At 36.9% G+C, this 21,563-nt stretch overlaps 1 protein-coding gene across 5 annotated transcripts; it reads left to right on the forward strand.

Annotated features, from left to right (window-relative positions):
- The first annotated feature begins 1,371 nt into the window (after positions 1 to 1,371).
- Positions 1,372 to 19,083, forward strand: rffl (ring finger and FYVE-like domain containing E3 ubiquitin protein ligase). 5 transcript variants are annotated; one of them, XM_022675439.2, is made up of 9 exons: positions 1,373 to 1,652; positions 2,360 to 2,480; positions 7,611 to 7,656; positions 9,576 to 9,773; positions 10,166 to 10,573; positions 11,747 to 11,818; positions 16,409 to 16,619; positions 17,303 to 17,326; positions 18,872 to 19,083. In XM_022675439.2, the coding sequence occupies exons 4-9, from the start codon at positions 9,588 to 9,590 to the stop codon at positions 19,051 to 19,053; spliced, it is 1,083 nt and encodes a 360-aa protein (XP_022531160.2). In that variant the 5' UTR covers positions 1,373 to 1,652; positions 2,360 to 2,480; positions 7,611 to 7,656; positions 9,576 to 9,587; the 3' UTR covers positions 19,054 to 19,083. The 5 variants fall into 5 exon arrangements, with proteins under 5 accessions (XP_007236807.2, XP_022531160.2, XP_007236802.2 ...); XM_007236740.4 differs by having other exon boundaries at positions 2,390 to 2,480; XM_007236743.4 differs by lacking the exon at positions 1,373 to 1,652 and adding an exon at positions 1,700 to 1,724 and having other exon boundaries at positions 2,390 to 2,480.
- The last annotated feature ends 2,480 nt before the right edge of the window (positions 19,084 to 21,563 follow it).

The following is a 21,563-nucleotide window of genomic DNA, read 5'->3' on the forward strand; positions in this document are numbered from 1 at the left end:
ACATTTCAGTAATGTGGTGATTTAAGAAGACGTGCTCAAGTGTTGTTTGTTTTTCCTCAAAAAAAAAAAAAAAGCTTTTTAACGCAGATTTTATATAAGTTTAGAATTTTCCTCCCTGAGCTAATTGCTTTATCTCTACATTTCATTCTACATTTAACAATTTTAATCTCCGTTAAAAAAATCAACTCTACCCTGTTTTCATCAAATGCTAATTTTCACTGCAAAGGGAAAACGCGTGCATGGTAGGAAAAAAAGTGATCAAGCTTAAAATATAAAAAAAATCGTGTAGTTTTATTATGTTATTTATTTACATACAACCTTTTTCAGCTAAGAACAACATTAAGTAAACCTTACGTTTTCGGTTGCATTACATCTTTTATTGTTGATTATGGTAAAACAAACTTTAAACGTCCTTTATTCATCATTGTCTAACGATTAGTGTTGACACTAACATTAAAGGGAGCTTGAGATCATTTTCACACATGGATTGTTCACCAGAGTCCAGACCTTAACCTCATCGGGAATCTTTGGGATGTGCTGGAGAAGACTTTGTGCAGCAGTCAGACTCTCTCTACCCTTGAAAATGCAAGATCTTGGTGAAAAATGAATGCAACACTGAATGGAAATAAATCTTGACATTGCACAAGCTTAAACAAACAAAGCTAAAGGCGGTCCAACGAAATATTAGAGTGTGTGTTTTTGACCAGGCAGTGTATACAAATAGTACAAATGCTAATATAAGTTTTTGCTCTTTGTAATTATATACAGCTCAGGAAAAAAGAGACCACTTAAAAATGATGAGTTTCTTTGATTTTAGCAAATTGAAAACCTCTGAAATAAAATCAGGAGGAAAATGGATGATCATCAAAGCAAGCTAAACTGCTTGCATTTTTACGCCAGGAGTGGCATAAAGTTATCCAAAAGCAGTGTGTAAGACTGGTGGAGGAGAACATGCCAAGATGCATGAAAGCCAGGGTTATGCCACCAAATATTGATTTCTGAACTCATAAACTTGTTTTCTCATAAACAGCTAAATCAGACAAACTGATTCAGAAACTGAAGTGGTCTCCTAATTTATTCCAGAGCTGCATATATATGATATGTTAAATATCTTTATTATTAATCCAGACTCTCTGTGTCGCTCTTATTTGCACTGGTTTTTCATAGCGACCTTCTCAATATTTTTAGTTTATGTGTTCTTTAGTGCCTTTTTAATATAAATAAACATTAGGAATAATGTTGAGGATAATATGTCCAGAATATTCGGGAAATGCCGCTGTGTTCTCCTATAGCGGGCAGGGGGCGCTGTTTCGCAAGGTTTATTTCATGGCCTTTTGCGACGTGCGCGTTCCACGCATCGTGACGTTTACAAAACGTTCACGCGCACGCACAAACAATAACGGCTGGACCGTTGAACTTCGAAGTGGAAGTGGAAAGACTGGACGGAGAAGTTATATATTATTCAGTATCTGCTGCTAAAACCAGAAAACCTGGATATCTCAGCCCGTTCTGGGCTCAGGAACTCTCTACACTGGATTAGGACTTGTGTATTTTGTGTGTGACAGACTACTGACAACTTTTAAACGCTCAACAAGTTTGGAGAGACGGAGATAAACTACCTAAAGTAACTTAGCTGGAGTGAACGCGGAGAGGTGAGTGAAGACCCGGAGACAGGGCGACATGGCTTTAGACCCAGAAACTGGAGTCAGGGGTGGGAGTTGCGGGTAATAAACTGTTTACTGTTAGTTCTCTGCCAGTTCATGTATACTAGCCAACTTATCTCTGTCTCTCTCTTTGTCTCTATCTCTATCTCTCTCTCTCTTTCTGTGTCTCTCTCTTTCTGTGTATCTCTGTTTTTTTCTTCTGTCTGTCTCTTTTTGTGTCTCCCTGTCTTTCCTTCGGTCTCTCTCTGTCTTTCTTTGTGTGTGTCTCTTTCTCTTTTGTGGGAGTTCCTCATTGAACAGCTCGAGTTCAGTCTGTTAGCTACATTAGTTAATGGCTAACTATAAGCTAGTTAGTCAACCTAAGTTAAGTAGGTTAGCTGGCTGGATTAGTTAGTTAAGAATAGTTTTCGTTTTTACATTATTATTTAAAGGTTTAACGAGCAACTGTCGTGCTATTGCAGCCCTAGTTTTGTTTATATGCTCATTATTAGGTTACAAACAACATAATTCATGTTACTAAACATTTACCTTCCCTAGAAACTGAAGACGTGGTTTCATGGTGTCTCTAGTGGTTCTACTTAGCTGTGTAAGATGATATGTTGAATAGTATACGGTATCAAGTTTCATTATAAATGAGTGTAATTGTGTGTGTGTGTGTGTGTGTGTGTCATGGAATTTTTGATCACCTGTTGCAGTAAATGCACCCACCATTTCTCATGTCGCAGTGTTGCTTGCCCACCATGCTGCTGATATGCTTCATCTGAGCACTTTTCTAAAGAAGGATCATTACAAGACCATCACTGGATCCTAGTCAAGGTAAGGACACTAAAAAACTGCTCAGTTAGGCTGTTGATCATATTTTAGGCAATTTCTTCTTCTTGTTGTGTATTTACAGTACCAGTACAAATTGGACACACATCTTTTCATTCAATGCGTATTCTTTCTTTTATGTAAAGATTAAATTTACATAATAAATTTAACATTGACTATGTTAAAATTATGCAAGTACACATGTGGAATTATTTTGTTTAGAAAAAAAGCTTGAAGCAAACTATAGTATGTTTTATAACTTTAGATTCTTCTAAGTAGCCACATTTAGCATTAAGGACAGATCTGCACACTTTTAGTATTTTAATCTCAGTGTCTTTGTGAGGTACAGTCACCTGGAATATTTTTCTTAGAGTCTTGAAGGAGTTCCTGGAGGTGCTGAACAATAGTTGATGCTTTTCCTTCAAGCCGTGCTCCAGCTAATCCAAAATCACCATCTCAGTTAGGTTTAGGTCAGGGAAGTGTGGAGGCCAAACCCTTTTTTTGTTTACTACATAATTCCATGTGTCCCTTACTTGTTTCAGTATCTTTAATATTAATCTACAGTGTAGAAAATAAAGAAGTAAAGAGAAACTTTGAATGAGAAGGTTTTGACTGGTAATGTAGCTTTAGTTTACAATTGTTTGAGTTGGGTAATCTGTTGGTGTAAAGTTAAACAGGCTGTTTTTCCTCATGAGGAAAAACCTTTTTGCTGTTTGTTTCCCGTATTGAGCCAACATGCTTTTTTATAAACCTCCTACCAAGCTATTTTGCATGTTCAAACAACAAAAATCCAAGTATTGAATATTAGTAAAGGAGTAGTGCTTATTGTGATATTCTCTAATAAAAAATCCTTGCATATTGAAATCATTCTCATGCAGAGGTCATGCGTCTTTTTGGATTGCAACGTAAGTGAATCTTCATGATCAGTCACTCGGATCAGATATGAAACATTAAGTAACTATGCACATATGAGGCGTTTTGGAATTTTGGTTCTATGAACACATCCAGTATTCTGCATGTTTTAGCTGCAATATGATATATTATAGTTATTGTACTAATCATCTCTACGTTTTACTTCATGTCTCTAGATAAAACGACCTCAGAAACTTTGGAAGCCATATTCCTTGTCACTACAATACACTTGTGACTCATGGGCTACTCCCTTTTTAAAAATGTTTAGCAAACCAACAAAGTTCATCCCCTTTTTCGTATGTTTTAAAGTCTAATTGTGTTTTATGCAAAATTGTTGGAATTCAAACTGGGCTAAAAAATGAACAGTTTAAACCTGATATTAAAAGCCTAGGACTACTGGATAGTGTGTACAAGTAAGAATTGCAGAAGGATGTAAGTTTCAGATGTGAGCTGTTGTAATGGATGCTGGGTTTCAGTCAATAACATCCTGTTCTGCGAGCTGTCTTGCCAAAGCAGAGCCATTGTTAGTTTGGGCCTCTGCTGTGGGACTGTACAGAAACATTAACAATAGTGCATCATTTGTAGAGCTGGCATTGTGGGAGTGCCTTTGTTGCCTTGTTGAACTTTGTACAGCCTGCTACGTTTGCTGACACCAGCTAATGTGAGTGAGAGAGAGAAACACTGCAGATATCAACCTAATATTTGTTCAAGAATGTTTTTTCTTTGTAGTGAGCACATGTTGCTTCAGGTTACTTCTTGTAGTTATTTCTTTTTGGAAATTTTCTGCACTAACCGCAGTAGAAAAGGGTTTGAAATGGTTTCCATTTCCCTTTTGCTTCCATTCTGATTGCATCCTGTTGTGTAGAGTAGTTTATTGGCTGCTTCCTCATCATGCTATATGTCCAAAGGTTTATAGATATGTGCTTCAATTAATGTGTCTTATGAAATTAAAGCTGTGAATAGTGAGTTTATGCTGCCATTGCTTCAGTAATGGCTTCTATTTTTGGGAAGACTTTACACTGATTGTTGGGCAATTTTACTGTGAGGGTTTAGCTTCTTAAACCCTGGTCATTTTTACATGTGACTATTGTCTGGATTATATCCTGAGGCGGGTTTAGTGATGTGCATTGACGGCGACAGTCAAATGCGTCTCTATTTAATGCTCTGTGAGGAGTGGAATATGTAAATTTAGTTATCTGGCAGTTCCAACTGATGTTTTAGTTAAACTGGGAGAAGTATTTGCTGTTGAGTGTGTTTTGGAGAGATGGATGTGTTTATACTTCTATAGCATGTGACCGACATACGTCTCAGACCACTTCTTAAGTAGTGTGACTGAATTTGTATGTTTTAAATGTGTTTTAGGTTAATTTACACTTGCATTACTATGTAGTGGCTTTATCCAGATATAATCCTGATACTTAAACCACAAGCTGGACCAGTGTACGGGCTCTTAGTGAGATCAGATGAGCTGATATGTAATGATTAGTTCTTGACCACAATCACCCATTTTCTTAAACTCCTCTTAAAGATATTGGATTGAGCTCAGGAACTCAGCACACAGAATGCAGTTCAACTGCTTCACAGAACCATTGCTTGAGAGCTTTTCTGTTGGCACAGCTGCTATAGAGATTCTAAATACTTTTGCTTATGTGCCTTTTTATGATGAGATTATATTTGAGTGTGTCTTTAATGCTGGACTTAATTTATGCTATTGTATGCCTTTAAAAAGGGGCTAGATGGGACAGCAATTATTTATTATTATTGTACAACCCTTAATAACTTTGAGAAATAATTTATTTTTCCTTTTCACCCTAAATGATGCAACATCTGCTGTCTGTTGCACCATTTACCTAGCTACTTAGTCACGCTAGTAGCATATTGTTTATGCTTCTGAGGAAAATGGTCATAAAACATTTTAACTACACAATAAAGTATTGTAATATAGTGTTTATCATATTTTTTAGTCACTTGTACCTCAGTCTTGCCAGTGATTTATTATAGCCCTCCGTTTGAAGGGCCACCCTCAAAAATTCACTCTATCAACAAGTTGCGAAGCCCTACCCCTAGGCATGAGAAGACAGAAAAGTGAAATGAGACTGGACCTTCATTTTAAATATCATTTTTCTGTCTGAGACTATTTGTATTGTCCAAACAAAAACAGTTATTGTTGCAAGCCGACACTTCGGTCACTTATCCTACTGCTGTTCCCTCTCCCTCTTTGTAAGGTTTCGCTACATTGCCAGGTGAATCTGTCTCCATGGAAGCAGGTGTGTGTCTTTGTAAGTGACTTGGGTTACCACTGCTGGCTATTAATAGAGAACCATTGAGGGACAGGCTTGCCCTGCTCTCGTTCTGCTTCCTTGTTATTTGAAACCTCAGTTTGTTTTCGCATTGTCTTTAGTGTTTTGCCTAAACATGTGATCTGTGACCAAGCTGCAGACACATGGGCTTTCCATTGAGGATTTCTCAAGGAGAAAATGCTAACGTCACCTTGGCCTCACCATTGTTTGTAAGCTTACATAATCGGTGTTTACATTATCCACAATAGTGTGGATCTTTGTTGATGTTCTCGTATGTCGTAGTTCTTTTCACAGAAAGGCACAATAGGTTAATCTTTAGGTAACATTCACTTTTTATATTCAGAATGGGAAATAAAATGTGATCTCAGCAACCAGTGTGTTAGTTGGTTTAGTATTTCAAGAACTGTTAATCTCCTGGGATTTTCAGCACTTCAGTCTTTAGAGTTTTCTCATATTGTGCTCTAAAGTAAAACATCCATTCAGCAGCAGTTCTGCAGTCAGAATGTCTTGTTGATAAAAACTGGCTGGAGTTGACAATTTTTATGGGAACTCTGAGAGATTGATTTAGTCTGTAAAACTCTGGTGATCTGAAAAGCATCTAAGAATGTGCAGCACACCCAACCTTGAGGCAATTGGGCAACAAAGGTAGACGTCCTCTTCATGTTCCCCTGCTGTCAGCCAAGAACAGAAAGCTGAGGCTGCTGTGTGCACAAATTCTCTACATCTAGGGCTGCAACTAATGAGTATTTTGGTGTTTGACTAATCTGGCGATTATTTTTCGGATTAGGTGATTAGTCAATGATTAGTTTGCCATACCCTCCAATCTGCTTGCTGTGGTTATGGCTCCTCTTTCTAGCTTTCTCTATCGCTTGAAAAAATAGAAACAGCTGAATTTGGGATTTTAATACCCTGCAAATGTCCAAAATATTGCCCTTGGAAAATGTCTGGAAAGTGCTAGTATTTAGTGAGGAAATATGTAAACTGTTGTGTTCGGGCATGCTCAATTCATGCTAATCACACAGTGTGGCACAGCTTTGTGCCTACTGCATGAATTAATGCATGCCTTGTGTCAGTAGATGATGCTGGTGGAGGTGGTGTAATGGTATGGTTAATATTTTCTTGACTCACTCTGAACTTGTTCATTTCACATACTGATTATGCATTATGTTTTAAAGCAGAAGTCAATTCAGACTAGTTTCATTATAATGACAGTGAGTTCAGTGTTCTTTACTGATGTTCCCAAACACCAGATCTGTTTCCACCTTTGGGATGTGGTCAAAATGGAACATTGGTAATTTATAAGGTCATGTGGAATCCATGATGCAAAGAATTGAAGCTGATTCCAGTTATAATGTGTATAATAATAAGTGTATATAAGTGTTCTTCTGAGTGTATCATTTTGTTGGTATGTTTACTGTTCATCATTTCTGTTAATCTCCAGGCAGCAAGAAACATATTGAATCTTTTTAGCATATTGTTACATACAGCTAATTATTTACTTGTACTTACTTGATTTCTAAATATCTTTGTTTGTTGTTTGTTTGTTTGTAGTTTGTTAGGTGAACTCTAAGTATACATTGTTTTCTGTATTTGAAAATGACAAGGCACAATTTGGAGTTTTTTCAAATTCATGTGTTCCTCATACAGTGAATAGCCTGACAAATGATTGTAATAAACTGTATATTATAAAACGGAGCTGTATAGAGATTACCTGTGCTTTTGTACACATTGTGTACAGTGCTTGTGTAGTTTGAGCATAATAGCAACAAATGTATAAGCCAAATAGTATTCAAATGTAAAATAAAAACAATTTAATTTTAAAGGATTTTAATATAAGTTTTAGAAAAAGAGAAAAAGTAATATTGTGCAGTCTGGACTTTCTGTCATCTAAAATGTCATCAGACTGTGTGGTAATTTTTTCCAGCTGCATAGAGGACAGCATTTTCCAGTTTCCCCTAAACTTCCAAGAGGTACAGTAATAACAATTCAGATGCTTACACTGTAAATAAAAAGCAAAAAATCAGTCATAATATTAACACCCCTTCTTTGTTTCTATAGTCCTTGTACTTGTAATTCTTTTTCTTTATCATCTCCATTTAGCATATATTCTGTAGTTGTGTACTTTACAGATTGTAGTCCTTCTGTTTCTCTGCATGGTTTTTGATCCTTTTCACAGGAAAACCACAAAGTAGGTTTTATATGGGTGGTGGGTCATTCTCAGCACTGCAGTGATACTGACTGTGATTGTGTGTTGTGCTGGTGTGGGTGGTAGAACAGAGTTGTATAGTCTATGGAGTTGGTGAAATGGACAGTCAGTTTAGAAGCAATGTGGTGTTAATGTTATGGCTGATTGATTGGTGTATGTGCTGTATTTGTACAGTCAGATTGTTATGCATATGTATTCACTGCTGTAGTGTTGGGCCTGTCACAATAACTATTTTTTACCGGATAATATGTGTTACAAAATAACGGCGATAAACCATATTATTGTCGTTTTAAGACCAGTTTGTTGCACTGACGTAATGATGATAAATTAGCATAACAAAGCAATCATTTATTGTGTCATTTATTGTGACAGGCCTACTTAGTATCTAATAGAAATGTAATGATTCATAATATTCCTTTTTGATTTTGGTAATACTACTGCATCTCAAGTCGCTACATTTTGGTGTACAGCAAAACTAAGAATGGCTTTAATTTGTATTAAAAACCAAAATCTACCCTAAAGCATTAGTCATGAGCTAAAATGCAAGTCCTTTTACAGCAATTCAGAAAACTACAATACTATACATATTATTTTACAATCCCCAAATTCTGACTACATTAGACTCCTTAGACTTTATTTCTTGGGATATGAATAAATTAGCAGTTTCCCAGACAGTTATTATTTAAATGATTTTTTTATTCTATGACTAGGCTCAATCCCTGTCCCCCAAACAGTTTTAAGGTCTGGGATTATTGTTTGCCTGTTCTCTCCAGTATTTGTAACTGTAGTAATTGTAGTCTCTTCTGTGTATTAAACAGGGTGAAGAGCCTTGCAGAATATTGTATAGATGTAGATGAAGGTGTTAAAATGTGGAGAAAAATTGCTTTGCTTTTTATCTGCAGTTCAGAATGATTGTCATCCTAGTAGGAGGAGAGTTGCAGGGCTCCTGTATCTCAGCCTGCACACAGTCTCTGAATAAATGATAGGAGTCCTACTTCAGCAGCCAAGCGCCAAACTGCACACTGCTCTGCAGACAGCCTAAAGGCAAACCAGCCAGTCCTGACCTGTGCTTCTCAGACTCCTTATGAGTATGCTTCCTTATGAGGCAGTGATGCAAGTTAAATTTGAAGTTTTCTGTATAAGGTTAATTATTTAAATATGTTCAAATATATGTCTTAAATTATTAAGACAAGTTTTACAAGTGTTCTCTTTTTTGAAAACATGAGCTCATAAGGCAGCAGCTAATGGTTGATGTCTAATGAAGACATTTATTAAAAAGGACAGAAGCGTTAAAATTGGATTTTATGTAAATTCTTGTATCATTATTGACTTACTGAACAGCATATGGCCATGACCATAATTTCACCATGACCATTTTTGTGTACATATTGTGATTAGTAAGTAGTGGGATATGAGTGGCTTTGTAGTTTGGAGTGCATGGAAAAACGTATTGATCTCCATCACAGTAAACTGTTGTCCTCCGGGTGGACATGCATTTTTTTGTATTGCATGTATTGGAAAGGCTGGTCATTTTAATGGCAGTGTTCTTGCCTAGTTTTGATCGGTGGTTTTTGAAATTGCAGCCAGTAGCATATAAAAATATATAAAATATTAAACTGCTGCACTAATAAAAAAAAAATTACATTAAACTTGATTTCACTTTCTCTCCTTTTTCCTTTCCAGTAAGCGTGGAGTATGTGGGCCAGTTGTTGTAACTGGTTCTGCTTGGACTCATCCACCGTGGAAGAAAACAATACAATTAGAACCAACTCACGTAACCAGGCGTACACCAACTCTGGCTACAGTAGCTATCCATCTCCACCACCCCCAGACCACACATGCAAGGCCTGTGGAGGAACCTTTGATAATCGTGCCAGGAAGGTAATGAAAATCAGTAGAATCCTACAGGGCATAGTGTCTGCCAGTCCAGGGTTGAGAGAGTTACAGAGTATTTGTTTATTCCACAAAATACTTTGACCATTGTAAAATTTAACTTTGTACAATAGAATGGTTGGACATATTTCTCAATCATGTGACCACACAATAGCCTCTAATAAGTGCTGGGCGATTTTTACGATTTTATTTGTTTGTTGTATTAAACCATTTCAGGCTATTATCGCCCATCACTACCTTTTAATAATGTTCCATTTAATTCCATTTGTTAAATGAGCTTACACTTTAGAAACAGTTCTATTTCTGTTATTCTATAGTGCTTTATATTAACAGCTCACAAAACTAAACAATATTACTTCTACTACTTTTACTCGTCACAGCATATATGTGTGGACTGCAAGAAGAGTTTTTGTGGCCACTGTTCTGCACAAAGGGAGGCCCATCCACGAATGTGCCATACCTGTCATCGCTTCCATGGCACGATGTTTGAGCGGGCGGAGTTAATGAAGCTAAAAGTAAAGGACTTGCGGGACTATTTGCACTTACATGAAGTTCCTACACAAATGTGCAGAGAGAAGGAGGAACTTGTTGACCTGGTTCTTGGCCAGCACACACCTACCTCTGACACCTCCACACCAACCCCATTGAACGATCTCACCCCCTCATCTGAACAGGAAGCCCCCTCTGTACCAACCCCAGCAACAACGCAACCGCAACACCAACCCCGCACAGGGAGCAGTGCTACGACCGAAGTGCCTTCACAGTCACAGGCAACAGGGGATGAGCAGGTAAGCAGAAAAAGAAACCTGACATTACTGCTGACATCCTACATTCTAGGCAAAAACATTTTTTGAACTTTTTTTTTTTTCAATAAGCATGTAGTGATTAAAAGTAAAAGTGTATGATTTACCCCTGTGAGGAATGGAACTTTTGAATTTGTCCCAGTCTCACTTAACTAGGGTCAGTGAACAAGAGAAATGCTTTTATTTTCTACACAACAGCAGTAGACGAGCACACACATGCTCAATCCCCAAGGAACCCCTGGGCAGTTTTTGCTTCTGCCTGATTTAAAATAAACCCATCAATACTGTCAGCAAACTCGCGTTTACAATGTTAGAGGAAAGGTCGTTAACCAGCAGCTCTGAGAGATCATAGCCCCGGTCATTTCTAAATTTGTTTTTAAGTAATATGAATGGATCTCTACATGTTTTCTTCAATATTTTCTTTCATGAAGAGTCAAAACACACATTAACAGTTTCTCTTATGATGTTAGTGTTAGCCTAGATCTTTGTGTATTTAAATTCAGTTGATCAGCCGAGGTATGTTTGTTTGACTTGTTTAAACCCTATTCAGATGTTCAGCTAATTCACACAGACAAAATTAGTGTGGTTTACAATGCAGTATGGCCTATATCTCTAAAAGCAAAATAAAAAGCTAGATATTGTATTGGCCTCAGAGTAGTACGGTAATATTCAGCAAAACACTGACTACCTGATAACCCCTGTGAAGAGCTTGTGGCATAGGGAACAGCAACCTAGCTGTTAGTTGTCAGATCTTCTTGTTTGGATTAAGTTTTGCTGATCTGACCATAAACAGCCACAGCAACATAGCTGTTAGGTGTCTGGTCATCATATTTGGGTTAAATGTTGCTGAGTGGATCATAAACAGCTTCAGCAAGTTAGCTGTTTTAGTTTTGACTTAAATGAAAGTCTATCTAGTCTATCCTATTGCACTATTTTTTTCTGTATTGTTTGTGTAGTTTTTTGGTATATACAGTATTTGCAACAACAAAAAAGAATTACAAATATGAGATTGCTAACAGTAAAAGTGTCCCATTGTAAACTGAAATGCTTTAGCTGATCAACTGGTGTATGTGATATATATCCTTTAATGGTCATGCATTGCAAATAATAGAGAATGGCTGCATGGATGACTCTGGCTGTGTGACTTTTGACCTTTAGAGCCCATCAGTGGCAGAGGAACCAGCTCATATTGAGGTGGAGACAGAGCTTCAGGGGGAGCAGGAGTCTCAGGTAGACTTAAAGTAGACTTAAGCCGGTGCTCTCATCTTCTTTTCACTGCGATTCAGCTAGGAAGTTAATATGAAGAAGAGGATGCTGGATTGGAAAACAAAACTATGCAGTGTAAAGTGCAATTGGAACAAGATTAAGCTGGTGAACATTTTTGAGATCTTGACGTCCTCTCCTTCAGTTAGTTCCTAGCTAGCCTTTGTAACTGGACTGAATCATGATTTGCTTTTTGGTTCCTCTTCAACCTGTTCACTTTAATCATGGCCTCAAACCTGCTGTTAAACCTGCTGTTTAAATGCCCTCTGAATTGGAACCTTGCTCTTTCTCAGCTATTAATACTATACCTATAACAGGTCATTGTATCTAATAAGCAGAGTGGCTTCACATGCTTATTAGCAAGAAAACCAGTTTCCTGAAATAAATAGATGCATGTAATAATTTTAAGGACTTGAAAGGCATGTTTTAAAAAGGAGCGTAAGAGAGGAGTTTTCACATTTAATAATAGTAACTGATATTCCTGTACATTCATTTATTATTGCATCTGCTGCTTCAGAATTGTATGAGATGTAAAGAAATCACATTTACAAAATTCTGCAGAGGTCTTTTCATTTTAAACGAAAATGGAGATACATGCAGGGGTTTCATGAGCACTGTTTGATTTGTCAGCCCAATACAACGCACCATGCAGCATTTTGAGAGTACCATATAATGAAGCCGTATCAAGACTACAAAAAGCCACAGTTGATCACATGTGACTAAAAATTTACGGATGAAGGCAGCCCGTCTTCTTGTAAACAAACAGATGCTAAGGCTACGTTACCTTAGCTAACATTAAGGTTGTCACCCTGTACAGCTTGTATCTGTCAGCTATCTGAATCAACTGATACTAAGTGTGATAATAATGCTGAATGATTAATTTATATGTAATTTAATATTTTTAATTTATATTTAGATGTTAGTAGCATAAAAATGATGATCCAATGAGTCCAATGAAAAACATACATCTCTGAAACAGCAACTTTAAAAGAGAGAGAGAAAACCTTCATAACTGTCGATGGAAGTAAAAAACAAAACAAAAAAAAAATAAATCGGGTAATTTAGTAGAATTTCTATTGGTCCATTAATCAAGAAATTTTGACAGAATGAAAGGGATGGTTAGTGTTTTCAAATTATGTAGTAAACTAAAAATCAACAAAAATTAAGATAATTGTTTCCACTTCTACTGAAAAAAAATCCTCAAGGAAACACTGTCCACTCTCTGTTGGCTAAATATAAAGATTTATTTATTGTAAATATTTTACTCAGTTTTCTTATAATAGTTGACAGATTGTTTGATGGTGCTTTCATGATTTCTCTTTCTCTTATCACAGCAGAATCTACATTGCATACAAGCTTACTGGGTATCCTGTGGTATCTGTGGTCTCTTTAGGGGAATTTTCAGCTTTGTTTCAGACACGTACTTGAACAGAAGGATCTCTCTGTATACGTCTTGTATGCAAATAATAGCTGTTTATCTGTGATTGTTTAGTTGTTACTTGAGTCAGAGGTTTTGAGTTTAGTGAAAGATCATCTTAGTTTGGGTTAGTCATCACCTTGGCTTGAAGGTCCTAATATCCCGTGATGGTCTGACTTAATCAAATTGTGAAGCCAGTAGATTTCTGCATGGTATTTACACTACTTTTCTCGACTCTCTTTTTGGTACCAGGTAATCGCTTTCCACTACCGCAGCTTCCCCCACTGCCCCACAATCACAATCATGAATTTTATCTTCATCTTCGTCTGCCAACAGTCCAAAGAACATTTGTCAGATAAAGAACATGAGTCAGAGTAAAGCAAATGTGATTGGTACTGTAGGTTGAAGATGCTACAAATAGATTTCAGAGGTTCTGTTGTATCTGGCCAATCAGTTCTCTATAAGGTTTAAACATTATGTTTTAGACCCTACTAAACTCACTTGGTACCAAAATTGCCTAATAGAAAAGCAAAAATCTGATTAGATTTATATTGAGTGGTGCGAGGTTTGCACCTCATGTTTTAGATGTGGCCCGCAAGCATGCAACATCTGGCCTATGAGGTTGTTTGAACTATAATGAACGATAATTAAAGAAAAACAAAACACAATGCTTCTCTGGCAAGCTTTTATTTACGTTCCTCTCCTGTTTCTCTGTTGTGCTTGGCGTGACTTTAGTTTCCACCCGTTCTTGTTTTTCTCCTTATAAGGGCGTTTTTTTCCCAGCCATGTTTCAGTTCACTATCCGGGGCAGCAGTAGTATATTGGATATCAACCCTGATTACACGGGTTTGATCCAGCATGAGGAGCGATTTGTTCATTTATTTATTTATTTATTTATTTTTATTTTTTGGGGGGGTTTACCTGCTTTGATATCAACTGTTCTGCAATTGGGTTCAACAACCCTCTGGGCTGGAGAGCTACTAGTCTGTAGCACTCCATCTCATTACACTTCATTTTACAAAGCAGAATATTTTTTTGTGGCCCACCACGTAATGGCTTGGAAAATATCAAATGTATTGCCGACCCCTGTTTTAGTCCATATTTATCTCTCTTGGGACACTGAGTGAACAACTGCTAAAAAGTACCTGGTTCCCAGATACTTAGTACAAAACTTGCCTAATGTAAAAGCAAATTGAACTAGAGTTGAGTCAAGCGGTGTTAGTACCATGCAATGGAAAAGTGCCCAAACTGCCTTTACTGACTGCCAGTAATATAAAACTGAGCACAAAGGCATGCCCAGAGATCTAATCAAGTTACAATTATTTTCGTTTGCATGTGCATGCATCTATTGCAACAATTAACATGCCTTTGCCTCTCATTCAGTCAGAAATGTTGACATTGAATGTTGTTGGTCACATGCTATTCATGTAGTGTTTATCATGGGACCAAGCCTGTCATCAGAATGTCACACCAAATAACACAAGGCTGGACTTTCTGGATTTTCTACTTCTGCTGCTTCTTCTTTTTTCTACTCTGTCGTGTGCAGATTCCCTTTTGAATGGTTGCAGTGCAGCTGATTAGCTGTCTAGGGATTTGCCTCTCTCTCATTGAAAACAAACAACAAGCTTATGGCTGACAAAAACAGCTCTGTTTAGCATTTAAATTATGGAGTTTTTATAAAGTAACCACCTTTCAATTTTGTCAAAGGATAGGCAAATATTTGTTTAATAAATAAACTGTTTCTAGAGTCAAGAAAAGCATCAGGTTTATAGCAAATAACTGTGTTTGGATTGGATTTTATTTGTGCAACCAGTTATACTTGTTAAGACATGAACCTAAACTTGAAACCCAATCTGAAAAAATAAAAGCTGTATAAAAGTCACAACTCTGCAGATTTTCATGAGACACAACTGAATATAAGCTTTTGGCTTTGGTTAAGTGGGACACTTTGACAGTTTAACAGGCAGACCTTATTATAAACGGTTCTAATTTCCTGTTTCACGTGCTATGTCACAGATGAGATGATATTTGCATCCAGAGCCTGGGGCCTAATGGTGTAGAATTCGCATTATTCTAGACTATGATATCAGCACTATTTTGCGTAGATGCACCCTTACTGAACTACCCTAAAAATGTTGAAGTACTATTAGTTTATTACTTAAAGGATAATTAAAAAGTTCCACAGATATGTTAATTCACTTGTTATAATTTATGTTCTTGGTTGTTTTTAAATATTTTTTATGTGACTTTTATACAAATGTAATTCTGGTACGCATAAAATTACTAGGTGTTTTATATTCTGCATTTCCATACATATTCTGAAAATACATGAAGGAATGCAGGCTATAATAAATGATTGAGCTATGAAATATCTTCAACCAAGTTTCGAGTAAGAATGAACTCAACTAATTACTAATTCAGCATTAACAAATTACATTCTTTAATGTTAAGGCATAACCTTCAGCCTGTGTGTCTGCAAAGGAGGCAAAAGCCCCAAATATTTTACATCATTTATTCTTAAGCAGATTCTTAGTTACCTCCAGGATGTTAAGAGAGAATGTGATGTTTTTTATCACACCAAGTTTTATAGACTGAGCAAATTGTCATACTACTAATTGGTAATAGTTAAATGGTGTTAACATTACTTCTTTCAAAGGCTTGTCTCAAAAAAATATTTTAGAAAGCCTTACACGTTGGATCTCTTGTTCCTATCACCGTTAATGTGATAAGTTTGTAATTTTTATATAAATATATGTCAGTTGGACTGATCAGAATAATCACTGAAAATCTTTAAATAGATGTGTGCAAAGAAGAGCAAAGCAGTGAACAGCATTCTGCCACATTAGTGAGCAACAAGTAACAAGAAATATGGTTGCCTGCATTTTGCAAGTGGTGTGTTGTGGTTTCAGTTTTGCTTGGAGGAAGTGGTGAACTAGATTGCGATAACCGTAACAGCCTCCCCAAGTGAAAGTCTGTTGCTGAGTTTAATGTTTTGTTATGTTTAAAACGTAAAATTAGAGTTTCTCCACAAACAACTTGCTCTTAGATTCATACCGGTTGAAGGGTGCATTAAACTAATATGATAAATGCGATGCAGGCAAAAGAAAGAGCTTGATTTAATTTAAACCTCTTTTCCTCAGTCTTCAGACTCTGAGGAGGTTTTGCCTCCTGGACGTCGGGCGTCGCTGTCAGACCTGAATTCAGTGGAGGACATTGAGGCTCTGAGTGTGCGCCAATTAAAGGAAATCCTAGCTAGGAATTTTGTCAACTACAAAGGCTGCTGTGAAAAGTGGGAACTGATGGAGCGAGTCACACGTCTCTACCACGACCAGAAGGATCTGCAGAACTTGGGTGAGGAAATTACCTCAGCAATAAGCAGTTCTTTTTTTCAAACTAATTGTTTGTAAAATAATACAACTTGCTATGATCAATGATACTAAAGCTATAAACAATGAGGAGCTTACATACAGATTGACATGCATTCATGCTGATGTTCACACACACTCGTTAATGAGTAACCTTAACCAAACAACTTGGATAAAGGAGAGGGGGTGTAAAGTAATTGGGGGAGTGTCATCAAATACGCATTTAGGTTCAGTTTGAATATTGCTGGACTCTTACCTTCTAACACATTTCTGCCTCAAATCTCAAATTCTGTTTGTAATGTGTGTTTTTTTTTTTTTGCTCCATATTATATGATTTTAATAGATGCTGTGTCGAGGAATTATATGTTGTTGCAGTTATTTTTAGTCAGTAAAGTTTAAAAAAAGGTAGATCTGGCCCGATTTTTAATTTCTGGGGAACAACAAATAGCAGTGACACTAAATATGTCAGTTTATGGCAGTACTTCCTCAGTTTTTCACATGACCAAAAACCATGACCAAAACTTGTTCAGCAACTACTAGACAAAGATTAGCCAATCCTTGTGGTTATGTGTTATACTAATTACTGGAACAAAGAGTTAAAGCAGTTTGTGGTTTAATAGGATACTTTTTATTTTCATTTTCCTAATGCATTGTTCATTTCTTTTGCAGTTTCCAATACCAGTGATGGAACGGGTAAGTTTTATATGGGATACGTTGAATTATCATAATAATACCACAGTTAGTTCTGACCCTGCAATGTGATTGGCTGAAAGGCACTCTATTAGTGCCATTATCAGCTGGTATCAGCTCCCTATGTATTACTCCGCCACATACAGGCAACCTAGCAATGATGCAGCGTTTACAAGCCAAACAGTGCAGCAGCTACACACAGAGCAACAATGAAACTATTTTAACTTGCGCATAATTTTATAACCAAACGGATCGTATTTTCTCATCCTCTTTAACTCAAAACTCGAAATCTTTCAATAAACATCAATAATGGAACTGTGATATAACTGCAATAATATACTCTAGATTTGTTATAGCACTCCCTCTCATGTATTATTGCTTAAATGCATTAGAAGCCTCATGGCTTTATGAAAGACTAGTTTGAACGGACATTGGTTCATCATTTAAAGCCCCGATCAGATCAAGCATTTTCTGTTAATAAAGTAAGAGGAGTTGAGGTGCAAACACAAGCCAACAAATCCTTGTAAAGCTGACATACCTATCATTTGACAGGTGCTGTAGCACTGTACCTGAGCAACTGAGTAATCTTGACTTTGTGTGTTAAATCATATGTCTGTGGATAGTACCTCATCTTCTAGCTTACACCTAGCAATTGCCAATTTCCTTGACTATGTGAAAAGGACTTTAGAGGACTTATCAAAACAAAGATCTCATCTCTTGCCTTCAGGTTCCCAAGAAATACAGTAAAGAGCTATTATTGACGCTAGCATGGCATGTCCTGCTTGTATCCTGGATGGTTATTTATTTTCCATATATATGGGCAGTAGTGTTGTCCATTATGTTGCAGTTCTACCCGACTACTCAAATCTGTAGATAAACAGTACTGACAAAGGAATCTGTTCCCACCTCACTCTATATAAAAAAAAACACAACGTTTTGTTTGGTGAAGCAATACTAAGGCTGAATAAACAGGCTATTTAATAGCTACAACAGCCCCCTGTCATTAGTTGGAGGAGGCCATCGGGGGAGGAATCCTGCACAGCAGTGTGTGATTCCTGCTTAAGCACACCGGATTCAATCCACCCCTCAAAATTCCAGGTTTAGTAGGAATGTGATGCAGCAGGATGTTAATGAAGGAGTGAAGCCGGTTTAAACTCAGCAGCTTTCTGCAGTGATTTAACTCACCATGGGTAATATAAAAGAACAAGTTCAAATTGTGCACCGTTTCTCTCGCACCATCACACTTTAACGACACGACGACTTTTAATTTTTAATAGTCAACGTTGTTGATTACTCCGACTAATCGTTGCAGCTCTAGTGGTAATTATCATGGCTTGTGGTGTTTGGCTAGTTTAGTCCATGGCAGAAATCACATCCACATTCAGTGCAGTCGCTTGCATACATCACAGATCAGTGCAATGTTCTTTAGCTTCCATGGGACATGATAAATGTCATGGGATACAGATTACTTTTGACATGTCAGTGTAGTATGTTGCATGTTAATGCAATTAAGAATATTAAGAATCTCCTCTACTGTGCTTCTTTCAGACACCACAGTTGGACAGAGCGGTGAAGAAAACCTGTGCAAGATTTGCATGGACTCACCAATCGACTGCGTGCTCCTGGAATGTGGACATATGGTCACCTGCACAAAGTGCGGCAAGCGCATGAACGAATGCCCCATCTGCAGACAGTACGTGGTTCGGGCCGTGCACGTTTTCCGATCCTGAACCAGCTCTTGAACAGAAAGCTAAAATAATTTTTAAAAAAAAATCTCGTCTAACATATAAACACAGCTTTTTGAAGACCAGATGTTTGTCACTTACTTGGCTCTCCTGCTCCAACTCGCAACTCGGTGGTCTAGAAGTGGTACACTTCCCAGCAGATGTTTAGTTGAAGTGTTAATAATGACTGCTGGCAATCCTAGCATTTACATAGTTTTTGTAGAGTTGTACATTTTGCTGCCGGGTGATAGAGGATTTTTACAGCGTGATGCTTTAAACTGCTGCTGCACCTTTCGAAGTGTGGAAGGAGATGCTGCTGCTCATGTTAACTGGAAGATATATATATATATATATATATATAAAAACATGGTGAAACAGATCTGCTAACAATTCCAGTTCTAATATGTTAGAAGTCATCTGTTCAAAGTAAAAGTGCCTGCTAGTAGATGCACTGTTTTTGGCTTGAATGAAAGAAAAAGTAAAGGTAAGAAATGTTGGGTGTGTGCGTGTGCATATGTTTGTGTCACTGCTGCTGCTTTGTGCTACAGCAGTGTACTTAAAGACATCCATTTATACTGTAAACATTCAACACCGAACAAAAATGTGAGGCCTTTATACTGAATCCAAGCTGAGCTGATTACTTATTAATTGCCTTAAATCTACACTGAAATAAAGGGAAATGGACTGAAGTTCTGGAAGGGATTTTTTCTCTGTGGTGTCGTATAAAATCTGATTGATGCTGTATTGGAAATTATTGCTTTTGCAGAAAAATTGTCTCTGTTCTGTGAATAAGTGAATAAATTCTGCCATTTACTTTAGATTTTAACTAGAAGAAATAATCTTTCCATAAAATTAAAAGAGCATCTGATTGTACGGCAAGTTTCTCTTTACACATTTGTTATACTTTAGATGCTTGATGCACTTCTGGTGGATTAAACTTGTGGAATCTCTAAAACAAAACTAATTCTTTACCTTTGTTTTGTTTTTAGTGTATTAAAATAAGGCATTTTTAAGGTTGCTTAATTCAGTTATGGTCTTATTTGCCATAAATATATATAAAAAAAAAAATATATATATATATATATATTTATTTTTCAAAATATGGTTCAAGCTAAGCTTTGTCAGGCAAAATAGTAGTGATTACAAATTCTTATCGGTTTATATTTCTACTATGCATCCTTCCACACAGATCCTTGTAGATCCCAGATAAGAGCAGATCCTTTTAGTCCTGTAAGTAGTTGTGCTTTCAACACAAGACATCAGCTTCAGGAATGGACTGTTGTTCACTTGCTGTCTAGTATATCCACTTCTTGACAGATGCCATTATTATAGAGTACTATAATTCACTTCACCTGTGTGTTAATGGCTGATTTAATTTAATAGCTGTTTACATATATTGGAAATTCAATCAATGGAGTTTCAATGACGTGAGTGGAATTTCCCTTTACTATACTATGCCCCAGACTGTTGTCATCTGAAGCTGCCGAGCATGTGATTTGTGCTTTGGCATTTGTTTGTGATTTTCATAATAACTAGCTAGGTTGAATAGTTTGCCTGTTTGGAGACATTAGCCTGTCTTGGATGTAATGGCGATGATTGATTGAGATCCACAAATAAAAAATAATTTCTGTGTCTGTGCTGGACAGAACATGGGCTCACTTACATTGATTATAGATTTATATAATGGAATATTGCATAAATCCAAGATTTTTCCAGTAACCAAAGGCCTAATGTGTATTTACACTCTTGTATCTACACACCCTCCACTAAGGAAGTAAGTAAAATATTAGTTCCACCTTGGGATTGTGGGAGGTCCAGATAGAGGAGTGTGCCAAAACAAGATTATCTCAGCTGTGCGAGGTACACGTGATGGCTAAATGATCATTAATTCCTAGAAAACTTGGAAATGAATCCCAGTGGAGGTGGATGGGCAGAGTTCTAAGCTGCTCATGCTGGCTAGAAAGACTTTGGGGAGGAGAGCACAGTGAAAGAAACGTGCCTTTACTTGTTGCACATAAGGACTTAAATATTTTTTAGTTGACTCCATGGATGGGTTGAACTTAGACTGTGTTTAATAGGCTGTCTTCATACACTGTCATATGTCAGGATGTCTTTAGTAGGTTTATGATGCAAAAAAAAAAGAAGAGTGGTGATCAGTCCTGAATTTAAGAACTCAGATCTGTTTCCTTTATATGCATCAATGAATTATAATAATGAAAAAAAGAACTAGCCCTACACATTTGACACCTCTCAAAAATGTTTGTGGACAATCTGTAGATGCACAACGTTACAACCTTAAAAGCTTGAATTTAAGGCTCAATTCAATACAATCCTGTCTGTTAGTGTAGCAAATAGGGAAGAAAATCCCCTCTAATTTATGCAACTGATTTCAGATGAAAACTCAGATCTGGATAAGCAAGGGTCTACAAACATCTTCTTTTACATATGATATAGCAGGGATTGATTATTGATGCACAAATAATTGGCACCTTAAATTATGAAAGATACTCTGTATT

This window comes from Astyanax mexicanus, chromosome 18, assembly GCF_023375975.1.
Source record: "Astyanax mexicanus isolate ESR-SI-001 chromosome 18, AstMex3_surface, whole genome shotgun sequence".
Lineage (NCBI taxonomy): Eukaryota > Metazoa > Chordata > Actinopteri > Characiformes > Acestrorhamphidae > Astyanax > Astyanax mexicanus.

Coding starts and splice junctions, on each gene's coding strand:
- rffl (XM_007236745.4), top strand. CDS start 9,588: ATGTGGGCCAGTTGTTGTAACTGGTTCTGCTTGGACTCATCCACCGTG. Junction 9,774..10,165: donor TTGATAATCGTGCCAGGAAG/GTAATGAAAATC, acceptor TACTCGTCACAG/CATATATGTGTGGACTGCAA. Junction 10,574..11,746: donor AGGCAACAGGGGATGAGCAG/GTAAGCAGAAAA, acceptor TTTGACCTTTAG/AGCCCATCAGTGGCAGAGGA.